The sequence below is a fragment of the Phodopus roborovskii genome, unplaced genomic scaffold, assembly GCF_943737965.1.
Source record: "Phodopus roborovskii unplaced genomic scaffold, PHOROB, whole genome shotgun sequence".
NCBI lineage: Eukaryota > Metazoa > Chordata > Mammalia > Rodentia > Cricetidae > Phodopus > Phodopus roborovskii.
The window spans coordinates 23,448,867-23,471,937 of record NW_026126410.1 but is presented as its reverse complement, the minus strand read 5'-3'; the positions used below and the strand labels follow the sequence as shown (position 1 = coordinate 23,471,937).

At 39.3% G+C, this 23,071-nt stretch overlaps 1 protein-coding gene across 2 annotated transcripts in view; it reads left to right on the top strand.

Annotated features, from left to right (window-relative positions):
- Npr3 (natriuretic peptide receptor 3) overlaps window positions 1-23,071 on the top strand; it is a 64,728-nt gene that overhangs the window by 22,416 nt on the left and 19,241 nt on the right. For both annotated transcript variants that reach the window (XM_051182559.1, XM_051182557.1), the window contains exon 3: window positions 1,022-1,188. In XM_051182559.1, the coding sequence (XP_051038516.1) occupies window positions 1,022-1,188 (167 nt within the window). The remainder of the gene's footprint in view (window positions 1-1,021; window positions 1,189-23,071) is intronic.

Here is a 23,071-nt window from a genome sequence, read left to right as displayed (position 1 = left end):
ATTGCTACTGAGCTGTGAGGTTTGAGCCATCATTGTAGACTGGGGCTTGAGGTGTACAGTTAATGTACATGGGTACCTTATCCTGTTTTCAGAGAGCTTCAGGGTTTATAATGATGATTCATTTGAAATGCATATTATTATCATAAGATAGAGGTCCACCTAGTCTTCAAGCCACAATGATGGAATCAAGAGAAGATGATACTCAGATGATTGGTATTCACTTTGTGAGGCAGGAGCTGGGAAGCAACAGGCTGCTCAGTGTCTCTGTGTCTCAGTTTCCATATCTGTCAAGTAGAAAGGATATTATGAGGGCTGAGTTTATGCATAAAAAGTGTTTATGATATCTATCATCCATCATCTATGTATTTATATATGTATGTATTTATTATCTTTCTTTTTATTATTTATGCTCAAAATGCTCATTCCATTTTACATACCTATTTAGTATTGTTTAATGAGTAATTTTGATGATGTTGCCAATGCCATAAAGATATAAACCCTCAAGCCCACACAAGCCACTTTTCATCCTGGAGAGATGAAGGAAGTATCAGTAACCTCCAACTTTAAACAGGACTAACTTAGTTTGCATACAGTCCTTCTCATGCCTTACTGTAACCTGCCATTCCAGGCCAAATGGCATAATAATAGACTTGGCTCACCTCCATAGTGGATTGTAGGGATTGAAAGCAGATATGAACAAAAACTTCCCTTTGCTTCTGCAGTGCACCAGTTCCGGGATGGTGGTAGGGGACAGTGACAATGGCAGTTCCATGGTTATTATAAGATACTTACATCAACAGACTTGTCTGTCTCACATTTCAAAGGAACATGTGTGCAAAGAGACTCCCTCTCCTTTAATGATTTTGACATTGTCACATCATACCCAAGTGCAAAACTATGACAATACCTCTTGTCTCAGCTGTCAAAAGTACCATGTAGGGACACATTGCAGTTGAAAAGAGAGAATGGCCTCTTTATGGTGACTGGCTTGGAATTATAAATATTTTCATTTCTCCCGTAGGAGATGGCTCGTGGAAGAGAGGAGACAAACACGACTTTGAAGCTAAGCAAGCATACTCATCCCTCCAAACAGTCACCCTACTGAGGACCGTGAAACCTGAGTTTGAGAAGTTTTCCATGGAGGTGAAAAGTTCTGTTGAGAAACAAGGGCTCAATGAGGAGGATTACGTAAGTGCTTGATTATGAGCCCCGCCCTTCAGCATCCTGAAAACAGGCTTCTAATTAAACCAGAGGTGACAAAGTATCCCATTCTGAACCATTCAAAAATTTCGAGTTCAGGTTTGAATGTCACTGTTGCCTTCTGTGTGTGTGTGTTTTTTTTTTCCTGACCACTTTCCCTTCCTCCTCCCCCATCCCATCATCATTCCTGCCATTCACTTACACTTCTCTTTTGCAACAGCTGCAGGGTGGAAAACTGCCTTTTCCTGGGGACCTGCAATTGCAGAGCATGCTGTCTGTAGACTAAGCCAGGAGGGTGGTGGGAGGAGGCAGTTGAAGGAGTGCCCAAGTTTTGCACGGCTAATTTGTCCAAGCCTTGGTGGCAGAGATATTTTAGGTTTTGGAGGCTCTCTCTTTTGACAATCCGTGTCCTCTTCTTGGTTGGTCCGCTCCTGTCTCTTGCAGGGCAGTGGGTTGTTTCTTCTGCAGCAAGCTGCTTCCTACTTGGGTGTTCTAAGTCTTCCCACTCAAGTAGTGCTGTTAGTTCTAATTCATTTTAAAGGAGCTCACTCCTGGGCTAAGGGTCAAGCCCCTCTCTGGGTGCTACTGTTTGGGCAGCCTTTGTCACTTTTAACTATGTTTCTGAGATGTTCAGTGCCATAATGGTGAACCCTTTCTCGGGACAGGACTAGTAAAAGGGGGTTGAGTTGGTGGGCTGGGGTGGGTGTGCAGGTCTCTCTTCTCTGCTGATCATGAGAATATGAAGATATTTCATGTTTGCCTCTGTATTATTTTACCTAATGGTCTATATTAACTTTATGATTTGAAAGCTCAGTGACAATTGTCAGTGTGGTATGTCTGGATTTCTCCCTGAAGTTGTTAAGTTCAATTATTCCATCATATGTTGTCTGACATTAATGAGACTTATTTGACATTTGGCTTCTTGGATATTCTGGATTATCATTTATTCTTGGGGAGAAACTTAAATCTCATTTCAATTCTAGTCCAAGCAAAATCTCATTGAGAAGACATTGCTACTGCAACAGTTCATAGTGTTCTCCAAACCCAATTCTACTGTTTTTAAGAGTATTTTCAACTGCTTGACTTTTAAAATAAAAAAAATTATAATTTTACATAGAATTGAGGTAGTTATAATAATTTATTCTAATTCTGAAGATAAATTCATTTTCCTTTCCTTTTTCCCCTTCAGTTCTGGGAGTCAAACCCAGGGAACTCTCTCTGTCTCTCTCCCTCTGTCTCTCTCTGTGTGTCTCTCTCTGTCTCTGTCTGTCTATCTCTCTGTTTTTCTGTCTCTGTCACATTCTCTCTCTGTCTCTCTCTGTGTTCTACCACCCAGCCCATCACTTTACCTCTTTCTATGGTGCTTCTGAGTACTAGCTGTTGCTAAGGTTAGTCTGCACAGGTGGCCGTGGTGTGTTGTGGGATCAAGCAAAAGAAGTAGAGTCAGCAGCTTGGGCCCTCAAGGAATCTAGACCAGTGCCATGGGATGCCTCATCAGTCTGAAGGCATCTCGCAGACTCAGCTTTCCTTCAGGTCCCTTAGCTTCTCATATTTGCATTCATGGACTGTTAAATCTGTGTATACAGAAATTAAGTTCACAGAGCCTCGAATGGGCTCTGCACCTCTGTCTTTATCTTATACCCAGCAAGTTTTATGGACCCATTAGCTCTCATCTGCATGTGTCTCTGAGCAGGATCTGATTTTTTTTGTTTACTTTTAATGCTTCTATCTCTTAATGGTTATGGTACTTTATCTACTGCTTAATTAAAATTGCATTTAGTTGAAATTAGCATATTACATTAAGTATGTTGAATGAAAATAAAGTATATCAAATTATAACTTTTATGGCACTGGCAAGGATCCCAACATGGTACTGAGTTGTCTGAACTTTAAAATGAAAGAGCATGTCATAGCTTTCTTACCTGTTTGTGTCCCTACCAATGACATTATTCTGTCTGTCTGGTGCATGAAGCAAAGTACTTACTTATAGGGGGTTGAGAGACTATCTCAGATTGAGAAATTTCCTTTTATTTTTCTTTGTTGAAGGTTTTCTGCTTTTCTTAACTGACATGTTTTCTTAGGATCACTGAAACAAACAAACAAACAAAAATGACACAAGCATTAAGGATTGCATTGTCCAGGATGAGGAAAGACCTTGTGCCTTTGAAGTTTTGTTTTAGCATTGGAAACTGAATGAAATTCTTCATTCAATTTTACATTTATTAGAGTCACATTCATATTAGCATGCTGCCAGCACCCCTGGAAAAGTTATGATCTTTTCAAAAGTGGAAATGTATGAAATTAAATTTTTTTTAAACAAGCTATACTGCAACATTGGAAGGACAGAATAACAATGATTTCTTTTAATAGTAAAATGATCTGACTATTTAATGGGACAAAGATTTTATATTTTTGCTTGCTAAAGTTGGATATGTTAATTCAATTTTTTATGTGTATGTGTGGGCATATGTGTACTCAGTCAGGCATGTGTGCCTGTGTGCATACATATATGCTGAGTGGTTAGTGTAGGATGTCTTCCTTACTCTCCATCTTATTTATGTATTTAGTTATTTATTGAGATAGTGTTTCTCACAGAACCTGATGCTTATTGACTCAGCTAGAAGGGCTGGTTAGTAACTTCCAGGAGTGTTTCTGTATCTGCTTTCCCTAATCTGATATTACAGATGCATGCTGCTATGTATGCCTGGACTTTTACATGGGTGCTGGAGGTTGAACTCAGGTCCTAAAGCTTTTACAGTAAGAACTCTACCAAATGAACCATCTCCCTATCTCTGATTGATATAATTTTGTTTTTGTAAAAATTGTCTTCATCTCTATCACTTGCTCCCTCTTTAACAAATATTAGCAGTTCAATTAAGAAAAACACGGAGGAAGAGAGTCATTTCTTATTGATGGCGTGGCCAGCCGTAGGTTCCCCATACTCCAGCGGAGGGCATGTATGTGTAGGCAACAATAACTGGATCTAGTGGGTTATTAAAAAAAAAAAAGATATGAAGTCAGGAAGGGGTATGTTTGGAGGACGTGAAGTGATTAGAGGTGGGCAGGAGGCAGATAGGATCATTTTTATTGTACATATGTATGAAATTCATAAAAATGAAGGAAACAGTGACAAAAAACTAGGAGTATAAGATGCCACACAGAGAGATCCCTGCATAGAATGCCCAGCTTCTCCATGGTAACATTTGGGAAGGTTATCTATTAAAAGATGTCAGTCAGGGTTTTGACACTGAAAAATGCACCCAAAACACTCAAGATTTCTTGTTTTACCAATGCTAGTGTGTGTGGTTAGCTAGTTCTATGCCTTCCTTATTACTTGTGTGGATTTTGGTGTTTGAAGTCCATCCAATGCCTTGACTTTTTTTTTTTTTTTTTTTTTTAACTTTTGAGATTAGGATCTCATGTGGCCCAAGCTAGCCTTGAACTCACTATGTAATCAAAGATGTCTTTGAACTCCAGATACTCCTGCCTCAACCTTGAAAGGGCTGGATTACAAGTGTTGTCCACCATACCATACTTGGCTGTATGACTACTGTGACAATCAGTTTCTTCATTCTCTTATAAGGTTATATATTAGTTGCATTGCTCATTGCTGTGTGTGGTGATTTGATAAGAATGGCTTCCATAGGCCCATACACTGGTCATCAGGGGGCAACACTATTTGAAAAGATTTGAAGGATTGGGAAGTGTGGCCTTGTTGAAATTAAGTGTGGTCTTGTTGGATAAATTGTGTCATTGGGTTGGACTTTGAGGTTTTAAAAGCCCATGCCAGATCAGGTGTTGTTTCCCCTCCTTCCCTCCTTCCCTCCTTCCCTTCGTCCCTCCCTCCCTCCCTCTCTCCCTCCCCCTTCCCTCTCAGCCTGCAAATCAGGATGTAGCTCTTAGCTAATGGCTCCCTTACCATGTGTGCTGCCATGCTTTTTGCCATGATAATGATGAACTAAATCTCCAAACCTGTAAGCAAGCCCCCAATTAAGTGTTTTCTTTTTAAGAGCTGCATTGATCATGGTGTCTCTTTACAGTTATTGAAAAGTGACTAAGACACAGTGACAAAAGATCCAACAGAAGGAACTTAAGGAAGAAAGTTTGTTTTGGCTCATGGGTATGGTACACCAGAGTGAAGAAAGCATGGTAGCAGGAGCATGGTGAGGCAGTGGGCACATGGTACACATAGTCAGGACACAGATGGATCAATGAGGTCTGCTGGTCAGTTCACTTTCTTCTTTATGTATTCTGGGGAGCCCAGGCCATGAAATGGTGTTGCCCACATTTAGGGTGTCTTTTCACCTCAATGAACTCAATGAACTCAGCCTACAGAGTGAACCTGGTAGAAGTCTATGCCATTTCCATGTATCATGCTTTAATGTGGCCCAGTGGCCATCACTGAAGGCAGTATGCTACAGTGGTTAAATCCACATCTTTGAGTCTCAGGTTATAGTGCCTGTCTGCAATATCAGCACTTTGGGACCAGAGGCAGGAGAATTTTCAGTTTGAGGTCAGCCTAGGCTACATAGTAAGACCTTATCTCAAACAAAACAAAGCAAACAAAAGATGACATGGAGTTGCACAGATGTGGTCCTGCCTTTAAATAATTCTTATCTTGGACATATTTGTAAATTCTGCCATAGTTTATTGACTAGAACATGAAGGAAATAACTGGTAAAAGACCCAAGAACTAATATAAGTAGTATCCATTGAATCACTACACAATAACTACTGTTGTTCTTATTTCTTACATTCCTGGCTTGGTGTTCCTGATGCCTCATGCCCTTAGTGGTTCTACTTATTGTTCATATTCAGGCCAAATACCACTTTCCCAGGATGGTTTGTCCTGGCAGACATACCACCTCCCCGTACAGTTCCTTTCCATCACAGTACACCTCTCTGGTGTGATTACACATCTATATGTGGGATTTTCTGGTGGACTTTGTTGTGTGCCAAGCTCTGTGAGCAGGAGCCATGTCTATTTCTATTCATTCTTACATCCCCTCCTTGTATGCTTAGCACATAGGAAGCAGATGATAAAAGTAATTGTTAAAAACCATTTTGCATCCATAATGCAAAAATTTTGAACTCTGAAATTGTCTAAAATCTAAAACTTTGAGTGCTGGCATGACATCCCAAATGGAAAACTCACATCTTGCAAAATGCAGGAGCAGTTAAGATACTGTACAAAATTATCTTTAAGCCACATATGTAAGGTGTATAGGCATGGTTGTATTTTGTGATTAGACTTGGACCCCACCTACAAAAATTTATATATATATATATATATATATATATATATATATATATATATATGTATAAATATTACCAAAATTGAAAAACAAAATCTGAAGCCCCAAATACTTATGGTTCTAAACATTTCAGCCTCTCAACCTGTATTGTGCTTACCATTTTTGTTATTACTGAACTATGAAGACATCAACCCTACACTCTTCTCATTCAATGGCCAATACCAAGGCTCAGGTGTGTTAGCCTTTCCCACTATCTATCTTAGTCCAACAATGGTTCTGTGTATTGACCTCCTTAGGTTAAAAAAAAAAAACAAAAAACAAAAAACAAAATCTGTTCAGCTTCACTAATATTGTAGGAATTCTGAAGACTCCTCGGGGGTCACACGTAACCCAGACTGACAAGTAATGTCCCATTGGAGAGGTCCTTGGGGCTTAAGGCCTGACCTTCACCATTGGTTTGTACTGGGTCACCTACATGTTCAGTGGCTCTCACTCAAGGGCATTTTAATGGAGCTGTCTGGTCTTTGCCCTAGGAGTGGTTCCAATTCCACAGTGCTGGTATTTGATTTTAGAATGCGCTGTGTGGTGGCCAAGCTGAGATTAATTGTGTCCCCTGACTCCTGGGTCAGTGACTTTCTTTTTCCACTACATCAGTTTGGTCCTTTTAACAACGATGTGCCCAATAAGGGAGGAGGCAAACTTATGACAAAGATTAAGTGTATCGAGCCCCCTGTGCAAGTTGTGTGTGTGAGCCTGAAGCATTGTCTTCTTTTCTCTATACCCACAATCCAAAGCACACAACTTTGGTATATTACTTTTCCTTTACTCTTGCACATATTCGACAAAATGTGGTCAAGACTTGGTGTCCTCTTCAGCTGCATTCACTCTTTGCCCATATTTATTTACTTTTCCTGAAGTGTAAATCATTATTTTCTTGATCATCAGAGGCTGTTTATTGAGTTCTCTGGGGAGCACAACTATGAACATGATCCTGGAAAACAAGTGCTCCCAGATGGAATCCTGACCCTCTAAAAGCTCATGAGTAAGAATAAAATATCCACAGTCTTGAGCTCTGGGGTTCCCATAAGAAATACATCCTGTGTCAGTACACAGAAAGTGTCATGCACCTTAGCCTTGAGACATACTGATGGCACTTGCAGAGGTCTGGAAAGCCTTCCCCAGAACAACAGAAACAGTGGACCCTTTCAACAGGCTTTTAGCCCTTTAGGGGGATGAAGATTTCCTGCCTTATTGTGTATTAATTTTTTGTAATTAAGTATCAGACTTTGCAAGTGCACAGTGTGTACATTTGGAGAGAGGAGTCAGTGTTTCATCTATGGAATCTGTGCAGAAAAAGGGTAAGAATCAGTTATCTAGACCATGGTTATGTCTGGTCAGTGTAGCATTTGTCCTGAGCCCTGTTTATTCCCATGAATAAGAACAATGTTTGTGCAGGGTTCCACTGAAAAAAATTTTCCCCAGAAGAAAAATGAAGGAAATGCTCAAGTAATATCTAATTTATATTAGAGGAAGCATTATTATTATTTCTGAGATGAAAGAGATAATCATTCATTCATTCATTCTGGACTCGTGAACCAGCTGACATCCCAAGACATGTTCTCGCTACTGTTTCTTAGGACTGTGTGAGCCAAAGTTGTAGACACTTTTTCAGCCCTGGCAGCATTCCTGGGTTTTCCTTCCTGTAAATCCCACTCCTGGCCTCAATCCATTCTTCCTATTGTGTTTGGCAGTTTTGAGACCTATTCACCCGCTGCCCTTTAACAGTTGGCTTTCTCCTTGGGTGAACTTCACCTTCTTTCCCTGATGTTGTTAAGTAAAAATAACACATAGCTTTCCAGATTGAAAGGGCATGATACAATGAATGAAAAAAGTAGTACTTATAATTAAATATAATTTATAGTACCATAAGAATTACAGAAATGCACAAATTCCACTCTTATTCCTCCATTTTGTGCTTCTGACTACAGAGATGAATATTGTTTATTTTTTGTGATGTTGCATGCATGTTTTTAAAATAGATTATGTTGTTCTTGATATTAAAATTTTGATGCTATATCTTGATTCCTGAAATGAAGAGAAGATTCAATTATTTGATATAGTCTTTCTCTGCTAATATTTACTTTTCCTTCTACACCCATAATATTTTATAATAAAGTTTCTTGTTAAAGAGGTTTTCACAAAATAAAGTTTGAAGACAAGCTAAAAAATGATAATTGGAGCCTTCCTTTCATTTTGCCCATGTAAACACTTTCTTCATAATCATGTTGTTTTGTGAGCACCTGTTGTTTTTCTGGTACCTTCTCTGGAGTTTAATGACAGTTTTCTTATTTCCTCCCATGTAGTTCTCACCATTTTATTTTTATTGCTTCAGCAAAAAGTTTTTTGTAATGATATTAACATTTTAAACCTTATTTTTATGCTATGCTCCAGTTTGAAACAATTTCTTTTTTTAAACATCAGTTGTAGTTGTTCTTTAGTTTTCTCTTGCATTGCATGACCCTTTTCTTGGATATTATATCTCCGTTTTATTCTTAAAAATTGTGTTTTTTTGAAGAAATAGGGTATTAATGGTAAATTTTTTTCATACTTTTCACATCAAAAATATTTTATGTTAAAATAATAATAGTTACATCACCCAGTTGACAGTTTAGCTGGGTAGCTGGGTATAAAAGTTATAGTTTGAAGATTGTTTTCCTCAAGAATTTAATTTTATTACTCTGTTTTGTAGCTGTTGTTGTTACCATTCTGATTCTTTTTTCTTAAATTCTATTTTCTTTTTCTCCTTAGAGGCTTTTAGTATTTTCTCTATATGATTGATTGTATCAGTGAGGATCTAGTCAGGAAAATCGAGCCTGTGCCAGACAATTCATTAGGAGTTTAATAGAAGGAACAGAGTTCAAGGTGTTAGAAGAGCTGAGATTCCAAATGGAAGAGTAAAGCAAGCCAGAGATTAAAAATACCAAAAAGTCACTAGCATCACTAGAGCTTGAAGAACCAAAGAAGAGAGACTTTTAGTAGGTTCCCAAAGTTAGGGCTGCCCACAAAAGGGAGAAGGATGCAATAAATACAGTCTTTGCCAGAGATATTACTCAGGGCAAAAAAAAAAAAAAAAAAAAAAAAAAAAAAAGCCAGGAGACATGTCCTAGCTTTCTTCCTTTTGGTTCTGTTCTCCTGCCTGTGCTTCTTGTTGACTGAAGTAACCACGAGTCATATCAGTGAAATGCAGCCAGAAGGAGTTATCTTTCTATGGTAGAGAGCAACATGAAGCCGAGGGAGGAAAACTGGACTGATGGGTGATCTGAAAATTTACAATGATGGGTCCTTGGGTAAGTTTGTTTGTTTATCTACTTATTTTTTTTTATATTTTGTTGTTTGGAGACAGAGTCTGGTATTGTAGCCCTGCCTGGACTGGAACTCTCTATGTAGCCTAGCCTGGTCTGGAATTTGCAGTGAGTTTACCATCTTAGCCTTCTGAGTACTGGGGTTAGAAGTGTGAGCCACCATGCTGGGCTTGGTGTGGGTATTTCAAAATCTTGCTGCTGAGCCTTTAGTACCCACCTTGTTTAATTTTTAGAATCGAGTGTTAGCCATCATTAGCTGGTTCTGTTATTTTCTCATTTTCTAGTACCTAAGCTGTGGAAGCAAGTGTTATTTTCCAATTTTGCTTATTCCTTTCCTTTCTGAGAGAGTCTCTTAACTTTATCTTCCAAACTATTGAATTTTAAAGTGTCTGCTATACTTTTGATTTTCTGGGTAGATACAGTGGTGTATGTCCATGATCCCGATACTTGAGAGAACAAGTAACACTACAAGTTCCAGGCAGCCTTGGCAATATAGTGAGTTCTGGGCCAGCCAAGACTGTGGTAAAAGTCATTGTCACTAAGAAGCAAAAATTAAAAGACATTAGAAAAAAGAAAGACAAAGAAAAACATTATACTTTTCTCTTGTTTTCTGAGTGGCTCCCTAATTCAAAGTAGCACCTTGAGTTTGATTCTTGGATACAGAAGCTCACCTCCCTAGTGTCCCTTCCATTAATTCTAGAGCACATGTTTTCTTCATTTAATTATCTAAAGATTGGGTTTATTTTGTAATTGATTGTCATAATTTAATAGACAATCTGGTAAATTTTTTTCCTATCTAAAACTTATTAAATGACCTTCTCCTTCTTTTTTTTTTCTTTTCAAAACAGAGTTTATCTGTGTGACTCTGGCTGCACTGGAACTCACTCTGTAGACCAGGCTGGTCTCCAAGTTACAGAGATCCTCCTGCTTTTTCCTCCCTGAGTGCCATGGTGTTTTTATAATTGATAGCATTTTACATTTGTTGAGATAAGATAAATCTTCCCATGTTTTTAATTGTTTTATTCATCTTTTTCTTTCAGGTTCCTATTTTTTGTTTTCTTTGTTAATATTTATCTTTTCATCTTTCATATCAGAAGCATTTATTAAATGGCCTGCTTCTATTTTCCAGTACCTCCTTCAGCACTCCCCAGGGCTCTGGATATATATCAACCTGACTATTGGTGAACTGTATTTTAGTCCCATGAGTATCAACTAAGCTATTCAAAGAATTATCCAAAACATCACTACTTTGAGGCCAGTCAATTTCATTAAAAAATTGTCTCCTGTACCCCTCTGGAGAGTCAATAGGCTGTATTACCTTCTGTGAGCCAGGAAGGAGTATCACCTAAGATTTCAGATTTTCAACTTTTACATCATTCTCAACTTTGTACTTCACCCAGCCTGCATCTGCTCCTAGGTCTTTACTCAGTGACACACCTGTCCTTTGCCAGGACGAGGAGGGACAATTTCTTCTTTGTGTAAGCTTGGGGAAGGATCTGACTGTGTGTGTGTGTGTGTGTGTGTGTGTGTGTGTGTGTGTGTGTGGTGAGAGTGCATATGTGTATGGATACACGTATGTGTGTGTACACTTGTACATGTACCTGCACATTTCTTCTGATAGTCTTTTCTTTAAAAAACAAATGAGCAACATTGTGTGTGTGTGTGTGTGTGTATGTGTGTGTGTTTGTGTATATATGAATGTATATGCATCCATGCCACATCATGAATGTAGAGGTCAAAGGGCAAGTTTTGCGAGTTGAGTTCCATTTTTTTAAAATTTATTTTTATTTTATATTCATTGGTGTTTTGCCTGCCTGCATGTCTGTGTGAGGGTGTCAGTTCCCCTGGAACTGGAGTTACAGACAAGTGTGACTGCTGGTAATTGAAGAGCAAGCAGTTCCAGTTTTAAGATGGCGTCCTGTCTTGTCATTGCCTCTTGGGTGTGTCCTCTAGGCTAGATGGCCCTTTAGCATCTGGGTGATTGTCCCGTCTCTGCCTACATTTTGCAGTACGAATTCTGATGTTACAGGTTGTTCCCCTTTTTTACACAGGCTCTGGAGATCTGAACTCAGGTCCTCAAGCTTACACAGCAAACACCTGCATTCATCAAAGCATCTCCCTGGTCCCACTCTTGAACTCTTTAGAAGCAGTTGTGCACAAACAATAACTAACACACATTAACCAAAACTCACACAGGAAAGATTGTTTTCCTTATGGTCTTCATATAAGAAGACTAAAATCCATTTTGCTTCATGTCTGAGACTAGGTTGCTCCCTCTACTCTTATGTTGGCTTATTTCTAAAGCCTCTCCCCCGCCTTGATACACCAATAGAAGCATCATATAGGGACCCTGTTGTCTGTGGAAGGAGACTTTTAGGTTTAAAGTACATTTCCTAAAAGCTCAGATGACTCAACTCTAAAATCAATTAGTTAATGCTAATCCTAGGATAATCACATAAAAGTAAGTGGAGATGTTTGTGTACTGGGAGGTTACTGTATTTATCACAGTGTCAGGCAGCATTTGTACATCCCTCCTTGATACTGCATTATGAAATAAAAATTTCAGAAAAATATGCTGAGATATCTGGGAACATAAACACCTCTAGAACACACTAGTATGGAGCGCTATCCTCCCAACATAATTGGGGTGAGTAGAGACCACCTTAGTAATAATCTCAAGTGCTTGGAGGAAGGGTTCCTGATCTAGGACCAGTGCCGTGGGTTCAGGCTGAGAAAGCCCACACTCAGGCCCTTGACTTTTGGGGCTTTCTGTGCAGGACAACTAGAAATTCTAATGTCACCTTAAAGGGTTTTCCCTATCCAGGCCTCTGCCATTTAAAGCCCAAAGTGGTTTCTAACTAATCTTAGTTTAAAAGTTAAGTGCCATTGTCATTATTCGGTATGGAATTTGTTTATTCTTTATTGTATAGTCACCTCCCAGTCACCACACTCAGAGGCCATTGTAGGTTTATACACATACACACACACACATACACACACACCACTGTAGGAGAATTTTATTACAATCACCACATGCATGGGCCACTGTAGGCTTGCACATATAGACAACCCTGGAGGAGAATTTTATTACAGTAGAGTATTCTGCTGTTTGTAATACTACATCAGAAAAGTTTCTTGGAAATATTATTCTGGATTAAAAGTATACAGAACCAGCTTTTCTTTAGCTCCAAGCTGGCTACCATCCAGGACTGTTTAACTGCAAAGGCAAATCCTAGTGCTGGACACATGACTTAATTCTACAGCTGTAAGGCTTGCAGATGTAGAGTTAGTGCCCAATTTTAAAGACTGGATCAGGATTTCTCTGATTAATTACAGCTACAGCTTCTTCTGGGGACCAGGGCAAGAGGTGGAAGACCTCTTGCAAATTTCCTATTCTCATATGTGCAGCATGGCTTGTGTGTGTCCCCTCACAAACAAACAAACAAACAGATGAGCATTAAAAGAAAAATTAAAAGAATGTGTAATGTCCATTTTAAAGCAAAAACAGTTCTGGATCCTTATTGCTTTGGGGTTTCACACTGAGTTTTACAGTTTTCCGTGTGATCTGTTTTTAACTTGGGGTAGAATCTGGTAAATACTATTTTTATTTCTAACCAGGTATTCTGAGCATGGGTAATATTATAACCTGGGGTATTTGCTCATTTGTGGTTAGCAGGCCACCCATAGCTTGCTTTTTCTCCTTATTAAAAAGTTGAACATTTGACTAATTAAACAAATACTGCAGGAGAGTCTGATGCATGGCAGCATTTTGGGGGAGGTGGGGTAGGGTGTACTGGGGCTTCCTTCCTCTCTCAGGTCTCCCTCTGATGCCCCCAAATGAATGTAGGGCTGGGAAATTGGAAGTTTATCTAGGCACAGCATTCAAAAGAGACAGGGTTGAACAAGTAATTGTTTAAAGGCTAAGCGTGACATATTGGGATGTTTAAGATGCTGAAAACAGTAGCATACTTTCTCTGAGGGGGAAAGTCTAGCCACAACAGTATTCGATCTAAGTTGTGTCTTGACACTAATTTTACACAGAAGCAGTGTGGGAAGTGACATTAGTTGGAAATTTATCAGATCATTAATACAATCTTGCCTAGACACTTCATTCTTGTCTCATATCACTTAATTAGATCCAAATATTCTTAAGTTAGCTCTTCAACCAAACTAATGAAAGAGGAAAGAATGCTGATGCTATTAGTATCTACGCCACACCTGGCAACACTCTGCAGTCAAGCCTTTCTGAGAGGGCTGAGTCAGAGTAGGAGGTGCCCTAGAACAGGGCGCCCCCTCCTTGCTCTCACCCCCTTTTTTCACAATCAACCAGGGAATAGTTTTTCCCAGTGAAAAGGCCCTTTCAGACACAAGAGGGCCTTGCTAACATATGAGAATAAAATCAAACCTCAAGTTTTCTTTTTTTAACAGCATAAGAATGATGAGTATGCATGCCAACATTTTAATACGATTATTCTTATTAGGAAAATGTAATCAGGAGGATGGAGGCATTATGTGGGGTTTTCTCTAGCTAAAGAAATAATTGCTTGGCCTTCAAAGCATTTAAATGAAGATATATTGAACTTAAAAAAGTTACTTTCATTTTCTTAAAGGAAAAAAATGTTTTAAGTTATCCAGGCAACTTTGAAATAGCATTACATAGCACTAATAGACTATTTGAAGAAATTGGAATATTCTGGCTAAAGTGTTTTTTGATTATAAATAAGCATTCATTTTGCTGTGATTGTTACACATCGGTGGCTTTCTAACTGTAAAATGTTTTTGACCTAGCACACTCTGAAAATGTTTTGCAAAGAGGCATTGGGCTTATGCAAAAGGACTTCCAAGCCAAACATCCTGTTTCATCCCTTTGAAGGGTAATCTCTGTTTTGTGTTGTTGTTTGATGCGAGTCACAAAGATATTTTGCAGCAATGGTGACACTACATTCAAATATTCAGGAGTGAAAGCATCATGGTGTGCAAAACTACTCACAACTGAAAGGTTAAAGTGAAATAGCATTGTGGTGTGCAAAACATTCACACCTGAAAGGCTAAAGTGAAATAGCATCGTAGTGCATAAAACAATTCACAATTGAACAGCTAAGGAGTTTCTTCTTTTACTGAGTGGCCTAGAAGTGCATGCCAGCTCATCTGAGCAACTTTCTCACAAACGAAATTTCTCACAAATGTAATTCTTTTTAGAGAAGTCCGGCCATCACAAATTCATACTGTAGACCCAAGGACAGTTGGACCTATAGGAAGAATGTGTATCAGCCTGAAGAATTAAATGTAGGAAGGACTTGGAGAGAAATATTAGAAAATGAAGCTCAGCTTTTTTTCCCCCTGAATTTCTCATCTTTTCTAAAAGCTTTGTGTCCTCCAGGACTTTGGTATCCTTTCTTCACTTGGTGAAGACTTCTTTACACCAAGATGTTAGGATGTAGATTAGCTTTACCAGGAGCCTGAATTTAAAGAGAAAACCTAGAAAAGGAGGGTCTGAGGTAAATGAATATAGAGGTGGTATTATGATGTTCTTTGAATGCCAGGGCTTCTTCCTCTATAGAAAAGAACTACTCATGAAGTCATCCAACGACTAGAGGAATATGATACTTTCATAATTTAACCTTTCTTGCATGAAAGTTTGATTTTTTAAACTTAGTATAACAGCAAAAATAACTCTCAAATCATTTGGCAGGAGCTAGAAGGGAATACCATATGTTCAGACTTCCAATTTGGAAGCAAGGAGGCTGACAGGCCCACCTCCAGCTTCCGTGGCCACTGGGGTAGTAGTGGACTCTGATACTGGATGTTATGAAGGGTTATGAAGCTGTAGGCCAGAGATCATGAGGCCTAATCATTGATGCTGCTGTCTGCATGGGTACATGTGGTGGGGGAGTCCAAGGTTGTGGTTCAATAATGTTGGTAGACCTTGCTCAGCTCATGTTTAGGCACTCAAGTTTGTGAGACTTTATGGGTATAACTCCTAGAAGACATAATCTCACATCAAATTCACTGTTTCTCTGGCTCTTACGATCATTCTGCCCCCTCTTCCACAATGATCCCTGAACCATATTAACATGGAAGAGGTTGTGGGAATTCAAGGAATCTCAACCCTATACAAAGAACAATAGGCAACTAAGGAATGCTGAGAGTGGGAGAAATAGCCTTCCCTAGGGAAGAACATACCAATTTGTTTTCCAATACCAAATTATCAGCCCTGAAATACACATACAAGTAATATTATGCATATCAACTAGGTTGTACTTACACATTTAGGAATACATACATACATACAAACAAATAATTAATGAAAACAGAAGCCATCAGATGAGATCAGGCATGTATAGGTTTGAAAAGAAAAGAGACCTACAAGGATGACCCCAACTAACAATCTGAGCAACAGTGGAGAGGCTACTTAAATGCCCCTTCCTGGTAATGAGATTGATAACTAACTTATATGCCATCATAGAGCCCTCATCTAGTAGCTAATGGAAACAGAAGCAGACACCCACAGCTAAACACTGAGCTGAACTCCTGGAATCCAGTTGCAGAGAGGGAGGAGTGATAAGAAAAGGGGTCACGATCAGGTTAAAGAAACCCACAGAGACAACTGACTTGAACAAGGAGGAGTTCATGGACCCTCAGACTGATAGCTGGGAAACCAGCATTGGACTGACTCAGACACCCTGAACATGGGTCTCAGTTAGAAGGCCTGAACAGTCTAAGGGAACCTCTGACATTGGAACCAGGATGTATCCCTGGTGCACTAAAGGACTTTGGGAACACATTCCCGGGAGGGGTACTACCTTAACCTAGAGGCAGGAGAGAAGTCCTAGTCCCTACTTCAAATGACTTGACAGATTTTGATGATCCCTCCTGGAAGGCATCAGCTTCCCTGTGGAGTGGAAGGGGAATGGGATGGAAGGGGGGAATCAATATGTAAAATAAGAAAAAATAATAAATAAAAAAGAAAACAAGTCATGAAGTTGAAAAAGAGCAAGGGATGTATATATATTTATATATATATATACCTACATATACATATACATACACATACATATATATATATGTATATATATATACGTATATATACGTATATATATATATATATACACATATATATATATATATATATATATATATATATATGAGGGTTTTGAGGGAGGAAAGGGAACAGGGAAATGATGGATTATATTATAATCTCAAAAAACAAAGGAAATACTTACAAAAAGTTAGATGGTGATTTTTAATTGTTATGTTGACACAATGTAGACCTACTTGACAAGGGAGATCCAGTGAGGTATTGTCTAGATTGAATTGACCTATGGGCATGCCTCTGAGGGATTTTCTTGATTGTTAATTGATGTGGGAAGGCCCAACATGAAAGTAGGCAGCATCATTCCCTAGGTCCTGGACTGTACAGATAAGAGGGGAAACTGAGCTGAGTACAAGCTGAGCAAGCATCTATTGCTCTCCTTTGACGGTAGACATAACATGACCAGTTCTCTAAAGCTCTAGTCACTGTGACATCCCTGATACTGATGGACCATTACATACTAATGGACCACAATCTGGAATTGTAAGTTTAGCAACTTTTTCCCCCTATTTTGCTTTTGTCAGGGTGTTTTTTTTTTTTTTTTTTTCCCCACAGCAACAGAAATGAAACTAAGACAATGGCCATTAACACAACTAGTGACTAAGGGCACTGTGTCCCAGAGACTTTAATCTGTTAAATAGATAAAATTGTATTAAATTACTCTCGGAGGTTATGAAAAATGGTTGGAAAGGGATTATATACCTTTAAGTATACTGAGTGATGGCGTCCAAAGGAAACAGCCCAGCAGTTGCAAGTAGAACTTCCCTAGGCCCTGTAAGCAGCATGTAGGGGCAGTCTCAAGTGACATCTTTTCTGGGATACAGCAAATTGTTAAATAGGAAGAGCAGAATAGCATAATACTGAGGATTCAACCCTCTTAACCAGTTTGTAATTTGCAAGTGGTTGAGCTTTAGGATATTATTATGAATTTGTCTGTATGTTCTCTCTCCATTGGAGCAAACTTGTTTCATTTGATAACAAGCTAAAAATATTAGCCCCATGGCCTGTGATTTAGAGCTAGGGATATTTTATTTTTGGTATAACAATTTGACTTTTGGCTTTAATTTTAGACTTTTATCAATTACCTCTCCCACTCTACTACCTCTATGGGGTGTGAAGTTAGATATGTGTGCTTCCATCCTAGCCTAAAGATCTTAAAGAGATTGAAATTATTTATTTAGAAGTCCTAGGTCATATTAATACATTAATTTGAGCCCTTTAATAGCATAGACTCCATTCACCTTAATCTGTGGATATTTCTCCTTTTCCATACTCAGTAGTGACGTATATTGATGGCAATCATCTGCCTACTCCTTGGATTGAGGCAGATTGAGGGCTATATTATTTATTGGTTGTCCTCTAAGTGCATGTACCTTTGTACTGACCAACCTCTTGACTTGTATGTCATCAGAAATATGTAGTTTGGTCTGAAGATGTTTGTTGATTAAACCTTGTGAACATCATCAAGCACTTGAGACAAAGTGTTGTCCTACAACTGGGAGGATAGCCCAGTGCCTGTTCAGGTGGCTTTTGATGGGTAAGGATCAGTGAGCCCTTTAACTGAGACAAAAAAAAAAAAAAAAAAAAAAAAAAAAAAGGACACAAGCTTGGTAGCAGGAATGCATTAAACACAGCTGGGGGACAATGACATAACAGCTCCACGGGAGGGAGGGCCTCCTCAGAAGGTCCTTTGGAAAGATAGCTGTCTCATTTGGGAACTTGCTCCTGCTCTAGCCACTCAGACAAGACCATGTGCAGGTTTTCCAACCAGGTCTGTGTGTCTGTCTAGTCTTCCTTGATATTTTTTTTTTACCTTTTGCTCCACGAATATTGCTATTTTGCAAGTTTCTTCCTCTGACCCCTTTCTCTTTAAACACTGTGTGTGTGTGTGTGTGTGTGTGTGTGTGTGTGTGTGTAACATGTGTTCTCATCTCTAGGCAGAGGTGATAGCTTCTCTGTGGATGACACCTAATTTCTATGTCCAACTGCAACCTGTCACTGGAGTGGTGGGCTTCTATTTGCCATTCCTTTGGGAACTGGGCCTGAATATAGTCCATCTCCAACTTTCCTCCCTTGAGATGGCTCCCTTCAGAGCTCAACACCCGGACAACCGTCTACTCCATGATTTAAATGAGTTCATTAAGAATGGATTTGAAATGAGGTCTGGTCTGTTGGCCTGTTCTTTTAAGTTGATACTTGAGGTCTGTAGGTATCTTTAAAAAATGTTTCAGTTCAATGATAAGGAAATAGCACAGAAATGAACAAAAGTTCTGACGTTATGGTTAGGATTTTCAAATGTTTTAAACATACCCATTGCCTGCAGAGGTTTTCAGAGGTTTCTGGACCCCCTTCTTATTCATCATCATCATCTTCTTCTTTTTTTTCATTTAGGTAATTGATTAATAAAGAAACGTTGTAAGTCTGGGAGTGGTGGTCTGTGCCTATTGTGTTAGCACTGGGGCCATCGAAGCAGAAGGAGAATTACCATATCTGAAAGCCAGCCTAGGCTACACTGTGTATTTAAGTCCATCTCTGGGTACAGAGTAACATTCTGTTTAATAGCAGCAATGACAGTTTATCAAGGTCTGAAGATGGGTTAACACTGCACATGAAATCAGATGTCTGAACACTGTAGAAGAAGCATGCTAAGCGGTGAGCACAGAGAATTTCACAAATAGAGAGCCCACTAATGATAAACTGAGGCATTGCCAGCATTTTACTTGGGATATTTTAGTGTGTGTCTAGAATATAATCTATTATTTTCTTAAAACTCATATGAAGTTAAATCTATAGATGTTTGCATGTAATATAGTTTTGATACATACATATGCATGTAATTATCACTCTACTGGACATATAGGACTTTACATGCACACACACACACACACACACACACACACACACACACACCCTTCCTTCATGTTGCTTTCCACTTACCTCCCACCACCATTATTTTCATGCTTTAATTTTGCTAACTTCTAAATTTGCACAGCACATACTGTATGAGTGGAATCATGCACACTTTTGTGTGGCTTCCCCTGTGACATATGGTGCCTCTGATGGTTTGCAACCTGTCACAGCTATTTATATTTTATTCTTCTTTTAATGGCTGAGTTGCACTCCTTCATATAAATATACCATAGGTTTGTTTATTCTTTTAGTGGACATTTTTTTTTCCCAGTTTGACGCTGTTCTAGCCACACCTGTAGTGAGCATCTCTACACTTTCATTTCTGATGTGTAAATCACTGGGAGTGGCATTGCTGAATTAAGAGATGCATGCCTAACCTTATAAGAAACTGACAGAGCAGTACCACTTCACATTTCCAGCTGCACTGTGAGAACTATAGTTGTTGCACAGTGTACCCACTCTGTCGCACCAGCCTTTCAACCTTAGCTACCGGATGGGTGTAAAGCTGCTCCCCATGAGTTTTGGTTCCATTCCTCTGAAGACTTGAAGTGTGGGTCTCTTTTCAGGTGCTTGCCTGCTGCAGCATTTCTGTGACCTGTCTGCTTATTTATTTATTTTTTATTTTTATTTATTTATTTGTTTTTCGGGGTTTTTTTGTGGCTTTGGAGGCTTCCCTGGAACTTGCTCTTGTAGACCAGGCTGGTCTCGAACTCTCAGAGATCTGCCTGCTTCTGCCTCCCGAGTGCTGGGGATTAAAGGCATCCACCACCATTGCCCAGCCCACCGGTCTGTTGATGTAGGCTCTTGTTTAAAAAGATTGTTTCATTTTGCTCCTGCCATGAAGAGCTCTTCTTAACATCCTGGGTGTGTCAGATGTGTCTAATGGTTATTTTGTTTCAGCCTCTCTCTTGCTCCTTGCCAGTGTTTATTTTTAAGCATTTATTTATCTGTTTGTTGTGTATGGGGCAAGTTCATATGTGTGATTCTTGGCATGCATGTGCTCTGGAGTTTGTGTGGAGGTCAAAGGACAACCTCCAGTCTTGCCCTCCCCTTGCTGTGTCCTCTGGCTAATGACATAGATCCTGGGGATTCTCCTGTCTCTGCCTCCTTCCTTTAGGACTCCAGGGAGTACAGGCACATACTTCTGTGTCCTATAGGTTCTGAGGATCTGAACTCAGGTCCTCACATGTGTGTGACAATCACATTAACACCAAGCCAACTCCTAAGAACTACTTTTTTTTTTTTAAATGAAGACTTATTTAAATGTTCAGTGATTTAACAAAAATTAGCCAGTGCCAAAATAATTTTCTTTTGGAGTTGATATAAGTTTTAGCTTGCAAATTTATGTCTATTGAAAGTCAAATTTTAGTTCTTTTCTTTTCTTTTTTGCCTTGACATGTACTGGAAAGACAAGGCTCAGGTGTCTTAGTCAAACTCAGATGACTGTGTAAGAGTGTGTGAATTTTAGATTACTTTGTTCTATTGATCTTTATACAAATCTCACACCATAGGCATTTAGTAATAATACAGCATGCCTCAAAGTTGCCTGTAATTCTTTAACTTCATTTATACATAATTTCCAAAATGTAGAACTGTGAGCTTTCCATGAAGGCAGTGATAATTGATTTAGTTTTATTATTTTGGTAGCAAACTTGATGGAAAGGATGTCTTAAATGAAAATTCTGCTCCCCAATTCACTGACTGAACTTCCTGTGAAGCCTCCCTCTGTTGGCTTGGAAGTCACTCCCATAAGGTGTGGAAACAACATTACAGCAACCTCAACCAACAGTGTGCTAAGAAGGCCTTTGAACATCTGTAACACAATGTCATTTATTGCGTTTATCACCAGAGAGGCTCTCAAATTCTTACTTCAAAACCATTTATTCTGTGTCTTCTGATTTTAAGATGGGATCTCATTGTATTGCTCCGACTGGCCTCAAGCATGTGAGCTTTAGCAGTCCCGGGACTCAACCTCTAGAGTCCCAGGAACTCTGGGTGCAAGCCCTCTGTCTGCTCTACCCTCACGTTAAACATCACTGTAATTTCTTACCCCATTTTACAGAACATCAGTATTAGCAAGCAACCGAGAAAGTGACATAGTAGAGGCAGGCATAAGCGACTAGCAGGAAGTGACAGGTGACAGTGTTGTCAACTCAAGTGAATGCAGTTTCTGTAGTTTTTGCTGGTCATCAGACCTAGGAAAAAAGACATGCTTGTGATATGGTTTGCATACTCTGTAGCTGTGCAGTGCCCATGTACACAGCCATGAAATATGCAAAAGACTGTCATTGCAGTCATTATGAGGGATGAGTGGGCACATAATCTTATGATCTTACAAAAATGTATTTTTCCCTTAAACCATTGTGTTCTAGGTGATGAGGGAGAAGAACACCTCTCCCCCATCTACAGGCAGCTACGCTCTGATGTAAGATCAAAGTCACTTGAAAGTTCATATCATTGATACAAGGGTATATAGTTAAGCTCAGAATGGAGACAGTTGTCTGGGAATCCTAGGGGAAAATCCTACTGCAAGGAAGTTATAACTTTGGTTTACCATGCCGGATGCAACAGCAATATTTTGGCTATGCATAGAGACATAGGTAGGGACCATAGCTCCACTGCTGATAACATATCTGAACTTTAAGAAGCTATACACATTAATTTCTCAGAATTCACGAAGGGTAAGGTGTGCAATGTTTAGCTTCAGTTCTCCAAAGGCTGAAATAAGTCACCAAGTGATCAAGGGTGAATTCTGTGAAGACAGGACTGGTACAGAAGAGTAGGGCATCAGTTAGTAAAGATAGAGTGGGGTGAGTGTGGTAGCCCTGGGAACATGATACTTTCTACTGTTGCCAGATTACAGACTTTTAGTGTTATGACTTAAAGGGAAATTGAATGCAAATCAGTAGTACATAGAGTATGTTTGTGTGGAGTATGAATGCATGAAGGTAAACATGTGTGTTTGCATATGTGTATACATGTATGTAGAAGCCCAAGGTTGGTGCTAGCAAGATGTCCTTAGTAGCTCCCTACCTTATTCATTGAGGCAGAGTTTCTCAATTGAACCCAGAGCTTGCCTAAACAGTGACCAGTGAGTGCAGCTAGCTGGCCAGGGCTCCTGATTCCATCTTCTGAGCACTAGACTTACAGGTGAGCCACCATGCTCACCCAACATACATGTGAGTTCTACAGGTCCAAACTCCAGTTCTCATGCTTCACAGCGAGTACTTTATCTACTGAGTTGTCTTCCC